Genomic DNA, 23566 nt, shown 5'->3' with positions numbered 1-23566 from the left:
CACCAGTGTGTATCCCTCCCAAAGGGTGCAGACCTTTGGGAACAGTCCTGCTGACAAAGCTGCTCCAGCGTGGGCTCCTCTCTCTGTGGTGCCACAGGTCCTGCCAGAAGTCTGCTCCAGCACAGGCTTCCTGCAGGGTCACTGCCTCCTTCAAGCATCCACCTGCTCTGGCATGGGGTTCTTCACAGGCTGCAGGTGGATCTCTGATCCCCCGTGGACATCCATGGGCTCCAGGGGCACAGCTGCTTCTCAGTGATCTTCACCATGTGCTGCAGGGGAATCTCTGCTCCAGTGCCTGGAGCACCTCCTGCCCCTTCTACACTGACTTGGGTACCTGGAAAGCTGTTCCTCTCACACACTCAGTCATCTTTCCAGCTGCAATTGTGCAGTAACTACTTTCCCCTTCTTATATCTGTTATTCCAGAGGCTCTACCACTGTAAGGATTTTATTTTCTTAGCAAGTCTGGCTCAGGACAGGTGAGGATTGTAGATGTGCTTGCTGAGATCTCAGAAAAATATTTTATCCCCATCTGTGCCCCATAGCAGCATCCTTCAGTGGAGGAGCAGTCCATTTCATGTCAGTAACCCAACTCAACCCATAGGAATATTTTTGGATAAGTGTTATCACTTGGTCCACCCTTGTCTGGATTTACAAAGGGTGCAAGCTGCCAGGATAACTGCATTTTGATAGAAGTTTGAGTTTGAGAGCTCAGGGAGAGCCCTAAACAGTGCTTATACAATTAACAATAGTGCAGAATAGGCTCAAAACAGTTAATGTTTTTCTTAATAATGAGTGAAAGTTCAAAGTCTCTCTAACTTTTGAACCAGTAATGATGTTGGCTGCTGTGTGACCTGTGACTTGCCAGCAGAGGAAGGCACCCTGGGGAGCCAAAGAATTTGCCCCTCTTCGTGGCCCATAAGTTCACAGCCCTGAGGAACATTTTCCCCAGCAGTGCTGGGCCCTTTAACCACAGGTAAATGTGTTATGGTTTGTGTTGGAAATGCTGGGAAAGATGCTCCATAATGACCACTCTCTCTTAGTAGTTCATTTTAAATATGGGCTGCTCCTCTAGTTTCTGTTTGGATTGGTAACACTCTGGGTTCAGCTTCCAGTGCTGCTGGTTTTTCTTCTCCTGAGCTACAGAGCAGTGCTGGCTTCCATGCTGCTCATGAGGAGGCTCAGGATTAGAATATGTAGGCTCCACTTGCAACACTGGTTACTGTCTCTGGTTACTGCTGTTACCATTAATTCCTCTTGATTCCTTCACCTTCCCCTGTGGCTGCCTGCTCCCCTGAGCTGGAGGTGTGGAGAAGAGCTTCCGTGCTCCCAGGCCAATTCTAGAGGGATGGCTTGGCTGGCCGTGTGCTTAATATACGTGAAAGTAGGGATTTTTTAGAAAATCGTGCCAGCAGGAAGAAAGTGCAGACCCAAAGGATTCCGCAAATATTGTGAACTAATAATCTGTTACAAAAAGACTGTAATTTGCCTGAAACTTGTAATTTTAGCTCCCACACCTAGAGAGACCAAGGTGCTAGACACTGTGTGTTAGGTATTCAGGCTCACAGCATCCTGGAGTTACTCTCAACTGTCTGGCAGAGCTGAAATGAGTGGAAGTGGGATGTCTTCAATCTTGGAGTGGGTTGGAAAACCCCAGGCTGTGTCAGTGTTTGCAGTGGTAACCTGGGGAGAACAACAGGCTGGTGGATTGAGTAAGGGGAGGGGCCTGGTTCCAGGAGGCATCTCAACAGTGAAATATTATGTTGAGTTGATCATATAAAATTCGAAGGTTTGAGGTGATGAGGATGTTAATGCCTGGCTTGTTCTACAGTAAACTGAGCAAGTGACTGGGTAGCCTTGTGCTGCAACATAAACAAGCAGAATTGATTGATGTGCATATATTAGCTGTTACAAGAAAGAGAAATGCAATTTAATTGTGAGCAGTGACTGAAATATGAATGGGAATTACACAGTTTGCACAGTAGATGTAACTGCTCTGTAATGCTGTGACAGCAGGGCTTTAATTGTTCATTTCTTCTGTTGGGTCACCTGCAAATATTAGTAAGTATCTATGACAAAGGCATTTTTATGCTTGGGGAGTTTTCTCCCAAGCCATTGTAATAACTTAGCAGGACGACTACTACATTGGTATGGAACCCTACATGAATATTTGGTATTGATTTAGTATTTGATGTTGGTGCCACCAATTCTCAGTGTTCTTGAAGCACCACATGGGAGAGCAGGGATGTGGGGTATGCAAGGAGGCCACCGCGTGCATGGATGCACAGTCGTGCAAGGGTAGATGCTGACCCTGCCAAAACACACAAGAACTTCATAATCTGTGGGACCCAACATCTGGACTGGGAGGAAGAGGAGGGGAACATGCACAGGGAGAAATGCTGCCTCATGGCTGCTGCCTCCTGACAGACAGACAGACAGACAGCCTCCAGGCTCACTGCTTCAGGTGTGAGGGATCATAGCTATCCACAGAGGCCCCAGTCATTTCCCTGCAACAATTACTGCTGTGAGGTGGGTTGTGAGTGGCACAGGAATACCTGCCTTGCTCCCTCCAGGAGTGTCAGTTCAGCCAGCAGAGAACTGTCACAGAGCAGGCACAGCCCCAGTGGAGTCAGAAGAAGATGTCAATCTGCTCACAATTTTTGCAGTTTGTGTTTCAAGACAGATGAAACCAATAAATAGAGGAAGAAATGTAACTCTGTCCAAAGTTTTGACAAGCAAAAGCAAATATTTGCACAGATGTGCTGGCTCCTGCCTATTACTTGGGATCACAACGTGTTTGGAGCAATTTGTGCCCCCCCAGCCCTGGAGTGTGGACCTGTTTCTGCAGCCCCAACACCACTTCTTCACTGCTCAGTCCCAGCAGCACTGCAGGAAACTTTGTGCTCAGGCTGGGGGGCAGCAACCAGGGCAGAGCAGGAGAAGGGAAGCGCTGAGCCAGGATGCCCAGGAGGTGTGATGCTGGTGGGCGCCTGGATTATTTGCACAGGAGGGGTATCTTCTGAAGCCCAATTAAGAGTCTCATTTTTTACTTCCTCAAGGATGAGTTTCTGATGTTTGTTTTCTATTTGTGATGTGATTTGTGTGCAGGGACAGCTATAGTGATGGCACATGGCATGGAGTCGCTGATTTTCCAAGGTGTGCAGATTTGCTCTCTGCAATAACTGCTGCCTACATAGTCTCTCTCCCCACTGGCTTCCTCCATGTGATTTATCCACTTGTTAACATCTGGACAGACCCACTGCACTCACTTTGTATTGCTACATGAAGAAAATACCATCAGCAAAACCTTTTTGCTTTTTGGGGAGCTTTTCCCTTCAGGCTGAGGCCACTTCTCCAACCTTAGTCCACCTCTTTGTAAAAGCCAAAACAATCCCAAGCCCATGTTTTCCTTTGCAGAGGGGGATGTGCAGGTTTGTGTGACACTGGGATGGATAGTGAGAGCCTGGGCACTGCACTTGATCTGTCACAGAGCTGCTCAGAGCCTTGGGGAAGGGCTGTTTGTGCATGGGGGGCTTCGCTCTCCCCACCTGTAATGGGATGGGGATGCCACATGTCCCTCCCTGGGCAGGGGTACTCTGGATATGCAGTGTAAGCCATGATGCAAAAACAGAGTTGGCTTCCTTGCTTCAACCCCTGCCTGCACTTCTGTGTGCCCCGACCTTTCTACTGCCACCCTGTCACCTGAGCAAGCCCAGCAGAGCTGCAGGGTGTCCCCACGGGCAGCCAGCCATCAGCTCCTGCTTCCCCCAGGATAACCATGTGCTTTCCAAATATATTGGTTTTCTCTGCCTATGATATTTGCTAGATTAAAATCTCTGTTCCCCTACCAAGTTTAATGTCTTCAGCTGTGCATTTTAGAAAAGTACTTGATAAGGTGGAAAAAAACAAGCTTTTAATTATGGGACGCACCTAACAGTTGGGGCTTTTTGAACTGCATGAACATATGGAGAAGGAAGAGGATTTTGCATGTTGGAGAGCATCTTTGTAAACTATCCTTGACTTGTAAGACTGTTCAGTTTTACTGGAGTTTGTATGCATTTTACTTTTGTAATTTTTTAAATGATTTGATAGAATTTTAGGGCAAATTCTACATTTTGTATGCAATATTCCGATGTGGTCTATTTTTATTTTTGAGAAAATAATGTTGAAAGCACTATATACTTGTCAATGTAACGTATCCACCATGTCATTTCTATTTAAAACTGGACTCTGACCATGAAGTGCGTGTTATTTTACGTACTGGTTGTTGCACATTAAAGAGGTTACTCAGATTTGCTGCCATCACTGTTCATGAGTTCCAAGAAAACACAAGGGAATAGTTTATTTCTGCTATAATTCTGCCAAAACCCACTGCAGATACTGCTACAAAATGGGGGTTGTTTAGTCTAAATTAATGTAGCCTCATCCAACCCCCCAACCCAGCCAACAGAAAGATTTCCATCACTTTTAGTGATGTTTTAGGGTGGGAGTCTGACACTGGTGTTGGACCAAGGGACCCACAGACCAAGGGGTGCAGGAGGTGGGCTGGGGCAGAGGGTCCCCAGACAGTAGGGGACTGAGGGAGGGGAAGGGGCTGGTGGCAGTGGCAGCCCCTGCTGCACCACCACACCATCACAACTCTGATTTCACACGGTGCTTCATCCAGGCTCATGGCTCAGGATGCTGCAAGCCAGTTATTTTGCTGGTTCCCACCATCAGTGTCTGTTCAGGGTTAGAAAGGAGACCCTTCATAATAACCTTCCTTGTGTTTATCCTGCATTTAATTGAAATGGCCCCAACCCGAGATCTCTTGATCCATGTTTATTTTCTAGGACCAACGCTTCAATAATGCCCTGACTATTTACCAGGGCAAGTTTAAAATAGCCTCACATCCTATTAGTTCTGGGAAGAAATCTGTCAACTCTCATGTCGTGAAATATCTGGGCCCCACTATTCTTAGCAACAGTCTCTTTCCAGGCTATATATGGGAGCTTAAAGCGCCTCTAATGATACAGTTCCCAGTTGTATTTATCTTTGCCGTGTTACAGAAATCTCCGTCCTCAGGGGGATGAGAACTGAGGGTCCATCTCAGATCCCTGATACAGTTTTGTGTGTTGGTGAAGCCTTTGTGCTTGTTCTTTCTCTGAATTTTTTTTCCTCCCAGTTTCTATTTTATCTTTACTGTTGTTAAACTCTGCTGTTTCCCTGGCACATAAATGACATTTATTCTCCCTTTCCTGATCGGCACGTCCCTGCTGGGAGCTCACTGGTGGCTCCCTCTCCGACCACGCTGCAGTTACACATGGGGGAGCAACTGGGCTGGGGCCAGGCTGGTGCTGTGTCCAGATGTGGGCAGATGTGGGTGAGCTGCTCACAGATACCTCATGTCTAATGGCTGTGGGATCAGCAGAGGCTGGGGGAAAAGTTGGGGCCACTTGTAAATGCTGAGTATGTGTGTTTTGGCATCTCTGGGCTGCAGCCCAGCACCAAGCAATGCTGATGCTGGGAAAGATGAACAGCAGCACCCAAATGTAGGTGGGCCTGTCTTTACCCTCCTGCCATGGGTCATGAGAGCCAAGCAGCAGTGGTGCTTTACCTGCTCCAGGAGCATGGATTGGGCTGCCATCAGGGAGTTTCGTTGGGACCCAAGGCATTCTCCTTTACCTGGCACGCCGCTGATGTTACTCGGCACCCACCACCACATGAACACAAATTTCCAACCAGGGATTTTTCTTTTTTTTTTGCTACAAGTCGAGCTTGAGCAGACAGAGGGGAAGCCCCAGAGCATGCACCATGCCAGGACTCCTCATGCAAGCTGCCAGGAGCAGCACGCTCTCCTCTCCTGGTGTGGGCCAGTCACCCACTGAAGTCATCCTTGGCTAAGGGCTGCAAAAAACACCTTAACTCTTCAGGAGTCAAACGAACATGGAGAGCAGGGCCCCACAGCCCCAGGAGGCTTTGTAGGTCCCATTGCCACAGTGAGGTTTCTCTTTGGGAGATTTCTTGCTTTGCTCCATTTCTTTTCTCCATATCTGCAGGCAGGTCCTGGTGCTGTGGGAGCTCTGCCAGTGGCACCAGGATGGGCTGGACCCCTTCCCTGGGGGCTGCAAGGGCTGTGCTGTGAGTAAGCCTGTCCATCCCTCTGTCCATCCAACTGCTTGGTCACAGACCTACAGCCACAATAAGTGGTTCAGGCACTAAAAGGCAGTGGGCAGGGTATGCAAACCTCCCATGGGCAACACACAGGGAAATGTTGCCTCAGTAGGACCCTGGTGAGTGGGGCTCAGGCAAGTGCAGGCAGAGGACATCTGGCAGCCAACAAAGTGACCCCACTGTGTTCTGAACCTGAAACTGTTCCCAGGGCTCTCCTAAACCTGCCTTTGATTGCAGAGCTGAGGGTTGGCATTATGAATGTAGCTTTGCAGCTGAATTTTGCTGCAGGAAGGGGAAAGGGTGATAGTGGCAAAGGAAAAAGCAGCTCTGGAGGGTTTGCAGTGAGTGGATGAGCAGCAGAAATGTGAACTAGATCAGCACAACCTCATACAGAAATGTCTTCACTGACACTGAAGTGCACAAAAAACATTTTGAGAGAGATTTCCAGCATATGTCTGGCCCTATGATAAAGCATTGCAGCTTGTCCTACCTTGTACACTCGTGGTAATTAGAGGTGATTTTATCTTGGCTGGGCCACGACTGTGGGTCTGTGGGCTGGTGTGCAGAAATGATGCTCAGAGCATGAGTCCATGCCTCTTAGCTCCAGACCCTCCTTGGCTGCAGCAGCACCTGGCATGGCAGGGACTGCCAGGGACTGAGCTGCTCCCCAGGACGGGTGGCCTCTGCCAGGCAGCAAGGTTCCCTCCAGTGCCAGAGAAGTGATGGATCAGCAGAAGACAGTAGTAATTGCCAGGAGGCTTTCAGGCAGAAAGCAAGGCTCTCACTTGAGGACAGGCTGATGTAAGTCAGCATGTAAATTGGGGACAACATAAAAATAATTCCAGCCGAGCTCCTAGGAAGAAACCTATGAACAAAAAAATGTTGTTGCTAAGAAATGTGAAAATAGAAAACAATAATGTGGTTCCTTCCAGGGTAATAAAAGTGTATCAGCGTTGTGCCTGCTCTCTCATACAGATCGCTTGCTCGTGACAGTAAATTCAGTACTGCCAAAATGGGTACATCTGTGGCCATTGATGCTTCACATCATGGAAATATCAAATGTTTCTGATGGCTGTTCATTACCCTGTGCTTGAGAGGGGAGCAATCCTTTGCCGGCTCCATTATTTCCATGACAGCAAGGAAATGACTATGGGAGGTTTAAAAATGAAAGAATACAGCAAGGTTAGATGGATGGAACCTCAACAGCCTGTTGCTGTTCACTGTGGTTGATGCTAACCCCGGGTCTGGGAGGCACCTCACTGTCTCCAGAGTGATGGAAAACCAGGACTACTTTTTGCTTCCAGCTAATTGACGATTCATAAACTGTGAAGTTTGACCTTGAAAATCTGCAGAGAAGTTATTTTGAAGGGTGACAATGTTGCAGCGCAGCTGCTCAGCCAGGAGGAGCTTTAAGCGTTTGCTGGATTCCAGATCTGCCTCAGCTGATGCAAGGATCCGAAGAGTTGCATCTTCCATATTCTGTGGAGCTCCACACCAAGGAGCTGAGGGATGGATGTGGCTGGTGTACAGCACACCAATGCTCCCTTGTCATCTTAGTAGTTTTAAAATGAAAGCCAGCTGATCTTACACACGTGTTTGCTGCCGTGAGGGTACTGACATAGGGTCAATCGCAACAAAAAAAGGGTGATAAAATTCTGGGTCACAAAATAAACCTGTCCTGCAAGCACACCAGGACAAGCAGGAAAAGGCAAGAGTCTGCCCAGCTGACAAGGGTCAGCTTTATATTTTTATCTCAAAACACAAAATCTTAGCCTGGTTCAGTCCTTTCTCTAGAAGAGAATCATTTGATTTGAGGATATTGTCAGCAGATCGAAGGGTTGAAATCTGGCCAAGGATGGGGTGAGGGGGTGGGGTGTATGGGTGTAGTTGGGTTTTTTCCCTCTGGGCACAGCTGAACTCTGTCATCTTCTTGACTAATTTGAATCTCTGGTTTTTTAAACAGAAAGCACGGTGACAACTCCGTCAGTGGCTTCTTACAAATGAATAAAATAACACCATGTCAAAATGCATTTCAACTGTTAGCAAAACAGCATTTTTAATGAATCTCCAAAGCTTTTGGTAATTGAGCTGTGTGTTTGGGAGTGTGCAGTCTCCCAACTGTACACTCGAGGGGGAAACACACACAAGACACCATGGGAAGTGGAGCTTTTGCAGTTGAGCGTTGACTCCGGCACATTGAGGAGGTGCTTGCTTTGCACTGCTCTCTGTGGGGTGGCTGGACTGAGCTGATTTAAGCTGACTCAAGGACTGTTGTTGAGCTTGGGGACTGTCCCCCTGACTGGTCACAGCAGCACAGCCACATGGGCTCTCACAGCCGAGTGAAATGCTTGCATGGGCAGAGGAAAATTCAGGAGTTAGAGCCAGGGTTTGTGATCACATTGTGATGGGGGGACTGGGGGCACTGGTGGGAATGTGGGTAGTGGCTGGGGTGCTGAGCATTAGTAGGGGTGCTGGGCATGGCATTAGGGGACTCACTTGAGGCTTTTTTTACTGCCACAACCTGACTGCTTTCTGAGGAGTGTGTCTGCACGATGCTCTGCCTGGACACTGGTCCTGGCAGCATAGGAGGGTCATTTATGAGAAAGTCAAAAACCTTACTAAAATCAGGCTGTGTGATACTTCTTATTTCCATGCTATGTGCAGGACATCTCTGTTCAGAGGAGGAAATAAACGTGGTCTGACACCACTTGCTCTGGATAATGCCCTGGTGCCCAAATGCATCTGCTCGGCTGCTCTGTGATGGGTACAGCTCCTTCATTCAAGTCCTTGCCTCCTGCATTTTCACTTAGCACTGGTGTTAACTGGGCTGGGCAGCAATTCCCTGCCCCTCCTTGCCTCCATAACTTGCCCAAGCAAGTGCCCCATCAGCCATGGATGTTTCCATCCCTTGATAGAGAAGAAAAAAACCAGCAAATGGGCTTCATATGGAGGGACAGGACTAGGACAGGTTTGTCACTGCACCATCTGGCACAGCACGTCCCTAAAGCACCTATTGCAGGGAGCTGGGAGGAACAGGTAGACTAGACATGACTTACGAGGAAACTTCTGCTTTTTCCTTTTCCCACATTTCTTACACTCAACCTCTGAGTGCTGCCAAGGGCAGGCTGGAGGGGGGCTGTGAGACTGTGGCTGTCAGTGCTGTTCCCACAGAAAGCTCCACACCCTGACCTGTACCCCCCTCGTTTACCAACATTGCTGCAGGTGCTCCCCAGCAAACCCATGGGCAGCGGGTGCTGCTCACAGCCCAGTAGCACAGCCCTGAGGCTCTGGCTTCATAAAAAGCTGTCAGGGAACCTGCAAGATAATGAAACTTTTGCTGTTTGACACATAGTTAAGAATTAAAGAGGGAAAAGTGTACAGTTGGGATGCATAGTGAGAGAACAAAATTTACTGAGGCTAAAAGTCAAACTGTTATGTTAATGAATCAAATTAGCAACTAAAAAAAATGTGGTGGCAGACAGATTTAAAGGAAATTGGAAATTGGTTCCAACATGATACTTTGCTCTAATTGTGTGTAGAGGTGTCTTGATGCAAAACAAAACCATTCAGAAATGACCTCCCTGAGTTATTGTGCAACCTAACTGGGAAAAAAAATCTATCTTACTCACAGCAAGTTTGTTTTTACAGATCTTGTGCCTCTCAATTACTTTTTAATGGTCTGCATTGAAAAGAAATTCCTATATGCACACTTGAGAATATGAAAACACCCAAATGATAGCTTATGATTTAGTAGGATTAAAGTATTATGTATGCAGGTGTAGCACGTTTCAGGTTATTAGCAATCCAATCTATTTTTTATGACATTATGGTGTAATTTTCTGTATGGAACTTCAATATAAGTCTTGAGCTGTATCGGAACATAAACTAAAATGTTCCCGACTCTGTCACTTTTCATGGTCTTTACTTTGATTAATAAATCCAACAAGAGCTATAACGTTCTTCAATACGAGGCTACGATCATCCTTCAATCAAAACGTGTCCCTCAGCTTTTTATAACTTTTCACATCAATATGTAGGGCATGAGCAGGAGCAGTGACAGGATTTCATTGCAGCTGAGCACGTACAGCTCAGAGGCTCTGCAGAGGATGAGCCTCTTTTTGCTGGCTGCAGCCAGCTGATCTCCTTGGCATGGAGAGCAGTTGTGCCCTTGGAGACTCGGTGTCACCTGCGGAGAGCTGGGGAGCAGAGGGGAGACATGTATGGCAGAACTGGACAAGGACTCAGCACCCCAAATTTAGATCTTACCTCACTGGGCACTTTATTAAGAAACAGAATTTTTGAAACGCATCCCAGGTTTGGCGTGGAGCTCATGAGGGAGGGGAGGTGAATGGCAGGGACAACCTTTGGTGTAACAGTAACACAATTTTGTGTCCGCACAGCCTACAAGTCATGACAAATGTAATCCAAACCTGGGCCTCAGGATGGAACCAGAGTGCAGACAGGGAGGAAGGATGTATGCTTCAATTCCCCATCTCTGCTCAAGCAGCTGAGTGGATTTTGCATTGCCATTAGCCACGAAGGTCAGGAGGAAGCTCCTCCATGTTCCTGATGACCCATCGTGCCAGTGCTGTCAGGAGCCCCGGACGTGCCACACACTGCCCAAAAAGGGGAAATAACTCACAGGCTTGTCAGGTTGTTCTGTTTTATTTCTGAATTATTCTTTACATTGTACAATATATAAAAATACAGAGTACCCAAAAAAAATTCACAGTGTCTAAAGGCAGTGATTACAGTCTAGGTCACCTTTATGCTAAAGTACCATCAAGTTCAATTGCATAGGAAGGGTGATGTGCCTTCACAACAGAGTCCAATAATACTCTTCAGGTTTTGTTGTTTTGGGGCAAGCATTCTGTGTTGGCATAATTGTTTCCCATGTATCCAAGATCCAGTATTGCATCTGTCACTCTCCCACTTCAACTACAAGCTAAATCCTATCATTTCCACCTCACATACCATACATCCTCCCTAAAGCTTCCTCTGTAGGAATGCTCCTATTTAAGTACATCACTTTTAGATATGGGCAGGTTTGGATGCTGTCTAAGGAGGGGTGTGGATGGAAAGCACCCTACCGAGCAGCTGGCTGGCTTTTACATTGTTTGACATTTTGGTACTAATAACATTTTTGCTTCAGTTATTAATGACCTGTCCACACCATCCTCTGCTTAACTCTGCAGCCTGCGAATCAGCAGCATCCTGCTGGATTACAGAGCTGTCAGAACCAAGAGTGCAGCATTTATACTTTTCACAATCAGATTTGTTTAAAACCAAATCGTGGCTGGGACCTGCAGAAAGCCAAATGCTGCTCTTACAGCACTGAACCCTCTCAAACAGCAGGGGTGAGTTTGCAGCTGAGGCTGGAGGCAGAATGTTAAAAACAAAAAGTTCAAGACCCAAACTTATGTTGAATGCAATTGAGCACTTACATTCGTGGCTATGTAAATAGTGGGTTGCTGGTTTTGCTCCTCCAATCAGGACTAATACAGACACTAATATTTCCCAGAGGGTCCAAAGGAGGAATTTCCAGACAGAACATGTGAGAGTGGGTAAGTCCCACAAGGACCCAGCTCCAGAGGGGTTTCTGCCGAGTTTTGAAGGCTCTGGCAATCAGGCAACGCAAAATTGGACAGAAACCTCTCTCACCTACCCCAAAACTGCTCTTGAAGCCACCTGATGTTTCCTCTTAACAAGCTTAAGGGAAAGATTCACCTGTTGGAGTTTGGGCTTGGTCATGAGGGCATTACAAAGTGATTTGTTGAAAAAAAAAAAATTTCTTCAAACCCCATTTATTGGGTATTTCTCTCTTATACCAGACAGCTCCAAGGGTTGCTGTGCCCTGCCATGCATATGGGCTGCACATGGGCTGGCTCATGGGATCGACAGGGCAAGAAATGGATGCAGAGCCTTGGCCACTAAGCAGAAAGCTTCAGAGACACACAGGGCACCACGTGCCTGACTCCCATGGGCCTGTGGCTTTTTTCGGAGCTCTCTGAAAATCAAAAGCCATGGGTTTGCAGGCTTTCTGTTTTTCCAAATTTTGTACTAAAACCTCCTAGTGTGACCATAAGGCAAGGCTTGTAATGCAGATCATTAACTCAGAAGGCAGTTACTGACTTCTTAAACATGGAAGATGACAGTTTTCCTGTTCTAACAGATGATGTCTTTTGCTCTAATGGTACAAGATTTGTTACTCCTACTTGCTATTTTAATTTTCTTTGCACGATTACTCCCTACTTATAATTAGAAAAACAATAGAGGGATACACATGATAAATTTGGGAGCTTATTCTGAAAATATAAGCAGTAACAAGTATCTTTTTCTTAATCACTCTTAACCAGAATGATTCAGGGGAGAATCAGCATTTCTAACTAGAAAAATCAATTTACTTTTCAATTAAAAAATTATATTTCATTTACCTCAAAAATGGGTTTTTAAACCTAACAGAAAGGACACTAGATTTTTACAGGGTTTTTTCTTCGCTTTGTCCCTGTGGTATTTGAATACCAGCACCGCCTTTCTTATTCTAAGTTTCCTCTGCAGGCATTTTGCTAAATATATATATTGCGTGTGTATATATTATAAATATATACTGTATCTATCCACTGATAGATGTATACACTGTTACAAAAAAAGAGTAAGTTGTTACACAAACTTTACATTTACATTTTTATATATATATTTTTATATATATATATAACTCTCCCCCACTACATTTGGTACAAAGAATAAATCAATCTCAATGGACAGCAGTTTTCTCTCCAGGTGGGCTGAACATCAGATTATCACTGGAGCCATCAAATTGTTTGTGTCAGACACGGGCTCCATTCCTGCTCTCTGTTGATTTCAAACCAAATACTTTGTTTTCTGAACGTAAGGCATTAGGAACACTAGTGGAGAGACAATACATGTTCTTCTCCTATAGTATCTGTACAGTTCATATATTTAAGAGCAGCCCTGGCTCACATGCTGAACATTCAAGTGCACCCTTGGAGCAACAGCACCTCTTACGCGATGGTTTGATCATCGAGTGGTTTGTATGTTAGCGAGCAGCACAAGGTATTTCTGGTGGGTGACAGCTGCTCAAGGAAAGCCTGACAGGCAACAGCACAACACAGCCTGGATAGCACCATCATGCACACCCCTTTGGCTTTTTTCACTTCCATGGAAAAAGAAAGAATGGCCTAATTAAAGATGTTTCCACTACATACTTGGCTGTAAGATTTCCATCATATTTCACACATTGTATACCTGAATACTACCCAAAGGCTTTGCAGAGACACAGTGTCTCCAGACCTACACAGAAACTGCTCAGGGTTCCCCTTCTGTCTTAGAAGTAAAAAAAAAAAAAAAAAAAAAAAAAAAATTAAAAAAGAAATATTATATGAATCTTTTGGAAAGCAATATTCCCACAGGAAATGCATTTCCAGTGTACTTTGAGATGGCCTTAGGAACAGGAAGTTTTAGCAAGTTTAACATCCAGCTGTAAAAGCAATTCAAACTGATACAGATATTACAGACCTGATGCTCAATGTGCTGAATTACCTGGATTGCAAGATATCACTGTACATGGTGTCATTAACCTGCCACGCATTAGAGAGCTCATAAAAAATGCAACTCTCACACCGCATTAACATCCTCCTTAAAGAACTGCACTCTCCTGCAAACATTAATTGAGTAATAAGTGTTCTGATTTCTTTTTTTTCACTCTCTCCTGGATTCTGCTTTCTGCTTGAATGGAGACTACAGCCCCTTGCTGTGATTGCCAATTACATGAAAAAGGGCTGAATCCATTTGGATGGCTGGTAAGAAGGAATGTCTTGATGAAACTACAACCACATGCATCACCCTCAAAGCATTTGCCTCCAATAGCCTCCAATATCCACCTCCTGAGCACAATGGCAGTAATCACTTGTCTTGGTGAGTTGAACACTTAAATAATTTCATCTACTATACAGTACTTTGGGAAAAAAAAAATCAGTTTACATCATGTTATTCTGTGAAGCCAAAAAGGGAAAAAATGTTTGGGGGTGGAGGGGGAAAGAGAAAGGAAAAATAAAAAATTGAGATAATTGCAAGGTTTGACTTGCATCCCTCCCCAACTCCAGCTGCAATCTTGCCATGTGCATGGTAATTGCAGAGTGTGTCAATACAGGGAATCTTCTGAAGGGGAAGCTCAGAGACGGCTTTGATTCTACCATAGCTAGAACGATCCTGGGAGCCAGTGTTTTCTCCTGAATCACATAAACTAAATCTGGGCAATCCCATCCTGATAGTCTAATATAATAATTTTCAACCCCATGGCTACATACTTGTTAAAATTACTTTAAATTGGAATCTTCAGTGTTGCTGACAGGAATGTGGAAATTCAGTGAGACAGAGTGAACTCGTCATGGCATGAAGGCACAAAGTCACTGCTCCTCAAATGGAATTTAGGGGCCTGGGAAGAGCCTCTCTGCAGGGGCTGGTACCTGCTACCAGTGCTCTCCTGCTTCCCTGGTGTTCCTGTTTCACTCCTGCTGCTCTTGCCTGGCTGTGCTGCTGGAAGGAGTCAGAAGTGCCGAACCCCCGTGCCTACTTGGAGGGTTGCAGCAGGTTGCTTCAGACAGATCTTCTACGTCTGTATCCGCTTAAAATCTATTTAAGAGCAACTCTCTATCTCCCTCTGCCCCCTCTATTTTATCTGGTGGGACCAGAGCAGAAGCAGGACCAGCTGCTAAATCAGAAAAGCAGCAGCTGAAGATGGGTACTGCTGAGCCAAAGGTGTCCTTGTGGCAGTGCTAATGACCCCACTCTATTACAAATATCCCTACAGCCTTCAATCACTGCAAACTGAAGTCAAACAAAGTAATTTAAAAATGGGAGGCTATTTCATACTTGCCTTCTGGTCAAACTGCCATAACACAGGCTTACAGAGCCATGCTGACTCTTCCTCACAGGAAAAGCAATATACTTGTCACAAGCAACACAGTCTTCCTTCATTTCCTACCAGCTGCCTATGTGAAAGAGCTGAGTACACAGCCCAAGCCGGACTTCCAAACAAGCGACTGCAAAGGAACAGCACTGAGCAACAATCAATGTCGGCTTACAGCGAAATCTGGAATTAAGCACAGACAGACAGGACTGCTGGGAACACGGCCGGGTCAGTGGCCAGGCACGGGCATGGCAACTGCTCGAGTAAGATGCAGACGACAAAGCCAAGCTCAGGACCACATGGAGCTCATGCGCATTTCAGGGTGTACTTTTATCTCATGCTCTGTATTGCGACATTCTAAAATCCTTAGCATCAGGAGTTCATTATAAATATTTAGAAACACTGAATGATAACAGCGGTGAACTTGTTCACGTTGCTAACACACTGGATGTAATTGTACATTAAGCACCAGCAATAAGTTTCCTTTTTGCCAAACAATTATGTCAGACAAACATCTGGTTGTAGACAACATGGCTTCTGCATCAGACTAATACAGTTCTTATAGACACAGTCACACACATACACAAAATTACATTTCAAGGCTGGATATACTGTTTAATAGTGCTACCACCCCAATTTACTTCAATAGCTGCAGCAGCATTTGTTTGTTGGGTTGTTTTTCTCAGAAAAAATAAAGAAATATTGGCAAACAATGCACATTACTCAGCTGTGTTACAATTTCACTGGAAGACACTATAAGAATGTGCAGCAGACTTTCTGGGTCATGTCAGACTACGGAAACATTCCTTACAAAAATACCTTACCCCTGCAAAGTCAGAATTATTCACTCTTTGAGAGTAAAGGAACTAAAACCCAATAATAAAACAAGAGGAAATATTAGCCCAAAGCATGGTGATTTCCCACAAGAAGAGCATGGCCTCTAAAGTTGCCTTTCCTGGCAGACGCAATCAGGATCAGAGCTAGAACAAAAGAGTTAACACTGTCTCAGAAAAAAAGAAAAAGGAAGAAAGAAAATAAGCCCATGGCTCTTGTGCGGCAATCATCACATCTCTTTTTCCACTGATATAAACATCTTTGTTTGTTAGGCACTCCAAGTTCATGTCTCCGATGTTATTCCAACATTTACTTTTCTCAGTGTCTCACTGCCTGTATAATTTTAATTAAGACTGGAAACATTCTGGAAAGCTTCTTTGGATAATGCACTTTGTTTGTGTGTTGTTTCTCATCAGCTGAACTGCATATTACCAAAGAAGGCTGCAGAGAGTATTTCCTGTAATATGAAAAGATTCTGTTGAAGATAAAGGGAACACTGCCCTAGAAAGTTACTACTTTTTTTTCCAGAAACATTAAAAAAAAAATCAAAAATAAAAAAAGGAAAAGAAAATGTTCTTCAAGTTGTTGGCACGATGGAGTGCTGTTTGGCCTGTCTCACAAGCTGTGTGTCATCCAGCACAGCATTGCTATCCTGGCTCAGGAAGGATGCTCTTCACCAGACAGACTCCACTTCCCCAGGAAGGCCACCTCTGGCCTTGCTTGGAGTGCTCCTGTGTGTTGTGTGCTGCTGCACAGCAGCCACCAAGCCCAGCACACATCCCCCTCCTCGACAACGTCGGCCTTGGACAGCAACACTGATCTTCCCGCCATAAACAGCTGCAGTAGTAAGAGCCATCTCCAGCCAAATGTCCACAAAAGCTCTGCAGAATGGTCCATATGCATTTTTGTCCTTGTAAGGAGATGTGCTGTTTACAAGAAATACAATTAACCAAAGGAAAAAAAAAAGACCCTACTGTACAATATTTACATCTAGAGGCTGGGCCGGTATTTGGTCCATAAAATCAATTAAAAAAAAAATCATATAGGAAGTTATTCAGTCCTGTAGGATCTGTCCATCATCAGCTGTTGGTAAAGGTCCTTCCAGGGGAGGCCTCGGGCCTGTAGTCATATTTATTCAGTGTACTGGGATAATAGGTTGTTGTGTACACATTGGTTTGCTGCAACGGGTAGAAGTTGGTCCTGTCATCTGGTATCAAATTGTTCTTGTTAAGTGTCTGCAAAAGAGAAGAGGAGATGACAGGCATGGCAACAGTGCTACATAATTACTCTTTTCTACCTGTAGACAGCTCCCTCTCACCTGCCTTCTCCATCATGGTCTCTGCTGTGGCCACCACCACCTTCCCTCCAGCTGGGAGAGTAAGAGGGTACCTCGCACTCGCTATGGGGCTGGTCTGTGTGGGACCACAGCTCCTACCAGGTCTCCTGCAGCGGACCTGTGCTCAGCTACTGCTAGGGATGGAACCCAGAGCCTTCTCCAGAGTCCCGGAGTCTCCTGGTAGATGGCGTGTTGTCTGAACATCATTGTCACACAAAACCATGCTGGGCCTACACGAAGGTTGGTGATTAATGGCAGCACTGAGTCTAACCTCTTCCAAAATGCTCATGGTACAGCCTGCAGCTCCCTCTCATACCAGTTGCCAAAAGGCAGCTTTTCTCTTTGGAAGAGCAGGTGTGCATTTACCTGATCTCCATCTCCATTGGTAGATATCCAGGTTTGGACCCCCCGATATTAAGTGTGTCACTTCTGTAAGCTACAGTATAAGTAACAAATCATGGTCACTTTTGGAAAATCTAAAATTACTCAAAAAATTTAACAACCACGTAACAATTGTTGGAAACAATAACATAAAAAATGAGAATGACAAATGCCCCTTTTACCACAAAAATTTAGAAATGTTTCTCTTCTCCCTCCCCTCTTCCCACCAGCAAACAGATGTCCCCCTCTCCCCAGATTAAAGCCCATTGCTATGCCAGCTGTTACCCATGTACAAGGATAAATCACATTTCATGTGTGTGTATGCAGTAATTCTAGGGAACTTTCTCCCATGTCACTGTCATCTGTGAATTTGTTGGAGGAACTTTTATAACTTTTTTCAAATAACCCCTGGATTAAATTTCTTATCCCTCTCTCTGGTCTCTGTCACTCAGCAGTGCACCTTAATGGCTGTTGTGCAGGGAACTCACTCCTTTGATCTAGGAGTCAACACTAGGTGTGCTGCTACAGCATCCTTACATTCAGGGCACATTTAATTAACAGCACATTTAAACCAAGTAGGAGCATCTCTCCTGTCAGGAGCAGAGGTGGAGAGGTCTAATGAGGCAACAAGTCCTGAGGCCTAATGGTTGTTCTGCCACAACTCAATGTTCCTGGGGGAACCACTTTATCTCAGTTCCCCCTTGAGAAAAACACCTCATACCTGACCCAGCTCAGGGCAAGATAAAAACTAATTAATAATGCTCAAGTCTATGAACAACCCAGCTCTGTTAGCTTTAACTGACCCATCTAACTTCGGTCAACTCAATTTCAGGCATTGTGGTTTTGTCAAAGGCAAGAATTATGTGAGGGCAGGTGCAGATGAAAATTTCTGGGGTAGCCCCTGATACCCCCCCAGCCCCAGCAGCAGTGGGGTGACCTGACACCAGTGGAGGCCCAACTTTTAGGAGACTACAGTTGGCAAGTGGGGTCTCACCCTGTGCATTTGCCTGTTGCACAGTTTTACTGTGTGAGGAGGGGGAGAGGAGGAGGAAGAAAAGAAAATGCTTTCTTCTAATCAGATAGCAGATTGACTGCTACAGCTACCGTGGGAGCTAACAACTCCCAGTTTCATACAAGACATTAGGAGGAAAAGCTTTCCTATGACCAAAGTACCCTGCAAAGAAATTTCCCAGTTGCTGAACAATCCAACGAGTTTTTCAGAAATGAGCACTATCTGAAACATCTCATCCATGAAAACTGGAAGAGACCCAGCCCCCTCCTGGTTTGACTGCCATGTCTCCCTGCCATGTCTCCCTGCCATGTCTCTAAAATGAGCCCACAGCACAACAGTTGTAGGAAACAAGGAGAGAATTTGTATAGGCATGCTGTGACAAATATTTTCAAAGAATGAGAATTTGTGCCCTTCAATATGAAAGAAAACAAAATGTCATGCTTTGGTCCCAGTCACCTGAAAAAATATTAAGGTACTGGGGGCAACAGTTGGATGCTTTGTGCTGGAGCCTGGGAAACAAGGAAGTCCTCAGTCCTCCACTACTTGCTATGCTTCCTTGGAAAATCCAATTAATTGCTCTGTGCTTCTGTATCTTCTGACTCAGCTTGAGAAAAACCTTTGAGATCCCTGGAAAAATGCACTTTACTAAGTACTACCACTGAGTATTTGGGGGAACTGCTCTCTGGTGAACCCCACAGGTGTTCATATCAGCTGTACACAATGCATGCTGTTTCCTATTGGTGTTTCTAGCCCAGGACACCCGCTGCAGGCACCATAACTCCATGGCCACAGTCCGCCACAGCAGGAGGAGGCGGCTCAATCCCACTGCCGCAGTTTCTCCGGGCTCTCTTGAAGGTGGGTCCAGTATCCAAGCCTTGTCTGGGTCACTTTTTGGGATGGTTAAGATTCATAACGTGCCAGGACTACCATGTCTGAAACTTAGTGACGTCAAAATCCTGGAATAGCTCAGGAGTGTCTTGATCTGAGGACAAAGACCTCAGGACTCAACTGTTTTGGCTTTCAGATGGAAAATCCCTATGAGTTTCAACATGTCCCACAGTATTCCAAACTAGCCCACTACAACAGATCTAGCATCTAATTAACATGATTTGCATTTTCCCCCTCTCTCTCTTCTTATTTTCATATAATATTTAATTAGGAAAAACCCCACAACTGGTCCTTTGCTCTTTTTGGTTTTATTTTTGATGGAGGGCTTGTATGTTAGGGAAATACCTTATGACAATGGTTTAGTGGAATTTATAATGCAATTAGCTGCAAAGAATTTATCTCCGGAAATGCTGCGATGGCAGTAGTGTCCTAAATCAGCATGATCAATGTGCACTGCCTTCACATTTCCCCACACAAACTTACTGTCTGTCTCATTTTAATAAATAGGTGATTAGGTTCCTTGTCACTAGAAATTGGTTGATATTTTGAAGAAGGAAAATTAGGCAGCAGTGAATTTAGAGATGTACACAGACACACTCATGCATTCACTGCAGGAGAAGGGGTGTGTGCAGTTAAACCTCTCTGGGTAGACTCACGTGCTGCTTTACTCAAGCATTAATCCTTGCTCTCATCCTGCAATGCTGTGACAGTACAGAGATGGCCAACAACTTTCCTTTTGGAAGATATTTCCCCAATCTTACGTGTGTTATGCCATCAAGGTCAGAGCCTCCTGACACCTCGAACTCACTGGAGTTACTGTGGGGATGAGAACAGCCTGCTGCACCCACAGGTGGCCCCACCAATACTGATCAGTCCCAAAAGGAAAGGCAAGAGTCGTCACCACTGCACAACTACAGTTGTGCAAACAAAAACAAACACATAAATCAACACGGACCACACCCTGGCTCCCAGCCCAACTCCCCCCTCTCCACCTCAGCCACCTCTGAGCCAAGTCCCCAGTATTACAGGGGCCAAGAAGTGGTTGTCGAAGACAATACTCAACAAGGCCTTCTAGAAGGGACAATCCTCCGGTGCTTTTGCAGGGACTGATCAGTGGCTGCAGTAACTAAGGTGACCGAAGCAGCACAGCAGGCACTGGAGCTCAGGCTGTCCTCACTAGAGCTTTCAGAGAAGGAAAAGAGACTTGGCTTTTCAACCAGAGCCCTCCTGCATCCTCCAAGGAGACATATCACTCATCTAAGCACCCTCCAGACTTTACTGATGACATTTTTCCTGACACTCAACCTGCATTTTCCCCTTGCTGTCTGCTCCCTCCCATATGAAACACTACTGACTCCCCTTGACAGCAGCTACCACCTTTTAGGACTGTCTGCTCAGTAAGCAGAAAGAACCAAAAGTCTGACCAATGCTTACTGCTGCAACAGTACTTCCTGCAAAACCTCTGTGCCATACACACAATGTATTTCAAACACTGAGGAAAATGTATCTAAGGCCCTCATTGTGGTCCTATCCTGCCTTGAGAAAAAAGAAGTTTCTAGTATTTGTGCAAGCATAATATTCCCTATAAAAGGTGAGTCCAGATTTCGAGCTAATATGAAAACCTTCGGGATGTGCTTAGAAAAAGTGCTCCATTCAACTAATAACTAGTTCTTTTAACTGCTTCCTCCCTTCCAGTATGAACCATGCCATCCTGGCATATTTAATAAAAACTTTTTCCTCTGGCCACTAACCTCAATTCAAGGACCTGTTAGCAGAAGGTAACGCCACCAGCATGCACTAACCCAACCAAGTAGACACTCAAAAGCAGGCACAACTTAACTGCTTTCTTTAAATGACTCTTGACTATGATACACTGCCATATGACTAACATAATTTTAAAAAATATATGACCCAGGAATTCTGCTTTGTCGAGCAGGGATGTTTCCAGATGGACTAAGATGGTTATGGCTTTAAGAAAATGTAAAAGAGCAGCAGCTTGCTCCATTATACATGATCTGTCAACTAACCAAAAGGTCCAGTCTTGTTGTCAGTGAATTGCATGTCTATGCCAAGCACAACAGAATCCTGAGTATTTCAATATTTACAGAACTATATGAACAATTTGTGATCACTCATGCTTGTATATTAGCAATTAGAACTGGAAGAGTCCGAAGGGAAGAGTTACAGATATCCCCCTTGTGTTGGGCTCTGCCCCCCAGGATTCACACTGGAGGCAGAACATTTACATGAAATCGCAGGCTGTTTCTCCCAAGGTACAGCCAAATGTGTTAAACATGACTGTATTGTACCATATGCATACATTTAACTTTGTTCAGCTTTCCCCATTGATATTTTTAGCCTCAGTCATCATTCAGATTTTCCAGTTGTTCCTTTTTCTCCAGCAAGGCCTTGCCACTACTCCCAAAATTCTGCCTCTGCTCCAAATCATTAAGTCATTATCCACTGACCTTCTTGCTTACATTCTCCCAGATGTATCAAAACATCTTTGCACGGAACAGTATGGGACTTGCAGTACTACTCCCATCCTACAGCTGCAAGTTAAACTCCATAAACATTTCTTACACACATAAACAGATCAAATGCTAGAATTTTCAATATACAGTCATGAAAATTTCAAAACTTGATTTAAAAAGAAGATTAACATCTTCTCACTCCCAATTAAAAGGAATTCCATTTATTTTTTGAGAAGCTGAAGTGAAAAGGATACTTCTAAAAGCATCTGATACACACACAATTAATACCAAAATAATGTAGTTCCCACAGGGTAACATATGATGGCAAGATTTCCTTAATCTGGTCATGTAGAAAGCACTCAGCTTTCTGGAGCTCAGCATTCTCTCTGAGCTCCAGATCTTCTTTTTTATTTTGGGGGTGGTGCAGTGGAAAATTCAGCAAGTTTCCCAGGAGTTTTGTAGGTTAATCTTCACCAGCTATGCAGCACCATAGTCCCAAGTGAAGTCAATGAGCAAAGAAAATTCCCCTCAACCTCACAGTTTCTCCACTATTTCCCTGTGAATGGGTGTAATTTCAGTTCTTCCATCTCCCACCTGTGACATTTTCCTCTTTAAAAACATAAAAAAGAAAGAAAAAGTTGGGAGACCTTCAAGGACAGCTTCAAACCACTCTGTCCAGATTTATGATTGCCACCTCTTTAACCTCTGAAGAGGCTGAACAATGCAGAGTGCACCTTTCCAATGGCCATGACTCATCAGAGATGTGCCACCCGTGCCAGGGCTGAATAGTTACAAGTTTCCATCTTGAAAGTTTGTTTGTAATGTAGAACATCCCACGTTCTACAAAGAAAACTTCCCCTTTCCTCTATCACAGAGAGAGTGCAGGCACTAAGGAACCAGAGGTAACAATTCCCATCACTGGTCATCCACTGTGGACACATGCGAAGATCTAAAATCAGGCTCGAGGTAGGAGACAGCAACTTTGCAGCCAACCCATTCCTCTTAGTAAATCCAAACGAAGCCCACGTGCATCCTGCCTCTGCAGGAATCAAGGACAACCTTCCTGCTGAACTCAGTCACACAATTATCCCTAAAAGAATTGAGAGAGGCTTTCCAATTTTCCTTGGAACAGCATCCAACGGATCTCCTGTAGCAACAGTGGGATAGCCATTACACCCCCTCATTCTCCAGGAAAATGGAGGGATAAGGGAACTGTGCAATGATGTAATGAAGCCAAGATCCAACGTTTAGGTTCTTTTGTGCTTCTTTTAAGTCATTTGCTTCTTGCAGTGAAATCTGATTAAGTAAAATGCCTTTTTGATGCAGATTAGCTGTTTTATGGAGCTAGCCATGCCTCGTTGTTAAAGGATGTTACATTTTACATTGTAGGAACATTAGCCAAATTACTTAGGGTTGTGGAAATATATTAATATTATGAAACATTTCCCACAGCTTGTACATCTCTGGAAGTACCAAGGCAGAGATCTCAGAATTATAATTAACCAGTAAATTTGGAAATAATTAGCATAATAATTACATTTCAACAAAATAAACCGTACAA

The 23566-nt window shown here is 44.8% G+C and overlaps 1 protein-coding gene across 3 annotated transcripts in view; it reads right to left on the bottom strand.

Annotated features, from left to right (window-relative positions):
- Positions 1 to 13562: 13562 nt before the first annotated feature.
- The window catches only part of SEMA5B (semaphorin 5B), a 192285-nt gene continuing 182281 nt past the window's right edge, over positions 13563 to 23566 (bottom strand). For all 3 annotated transcript variants that reach the window (XM_008922938.3, XM_029959871.1, XM_018072672.2), the window contains one exon: positions 13563 to 17149. In XM_008922938.3, coding sequence (XP_008921186.1) covers positions 16994 to 17149 — 156 coding nt within the window. In that variant the 3' untranslated portion in view covers positions 13563 to 16993. The remainder of the gene's footprint in view (positions 17150 to 23566) is intronic.

Source organism: Manacus vitellinus, unplaced genomic scaffold (genome assembly GCF_001715985.3).
Source record: "Manacus vitellinus isolate BGI_N305 unplaced genomic scaffold, ASM171598v3 scaffold_22_pilon, whole genome shotgun sequence".
In the NCBI taxonomy this organism is placed as follows: domain Eukaryota; kingdom Metazoa; phylum Chordata; class Aves; order Passeriformes; family Pipridae; genus Manacus; species Manacus vitellinus.
This window is presented reverse-complemented; position numbering and strand designations above follow the sequence as displayed.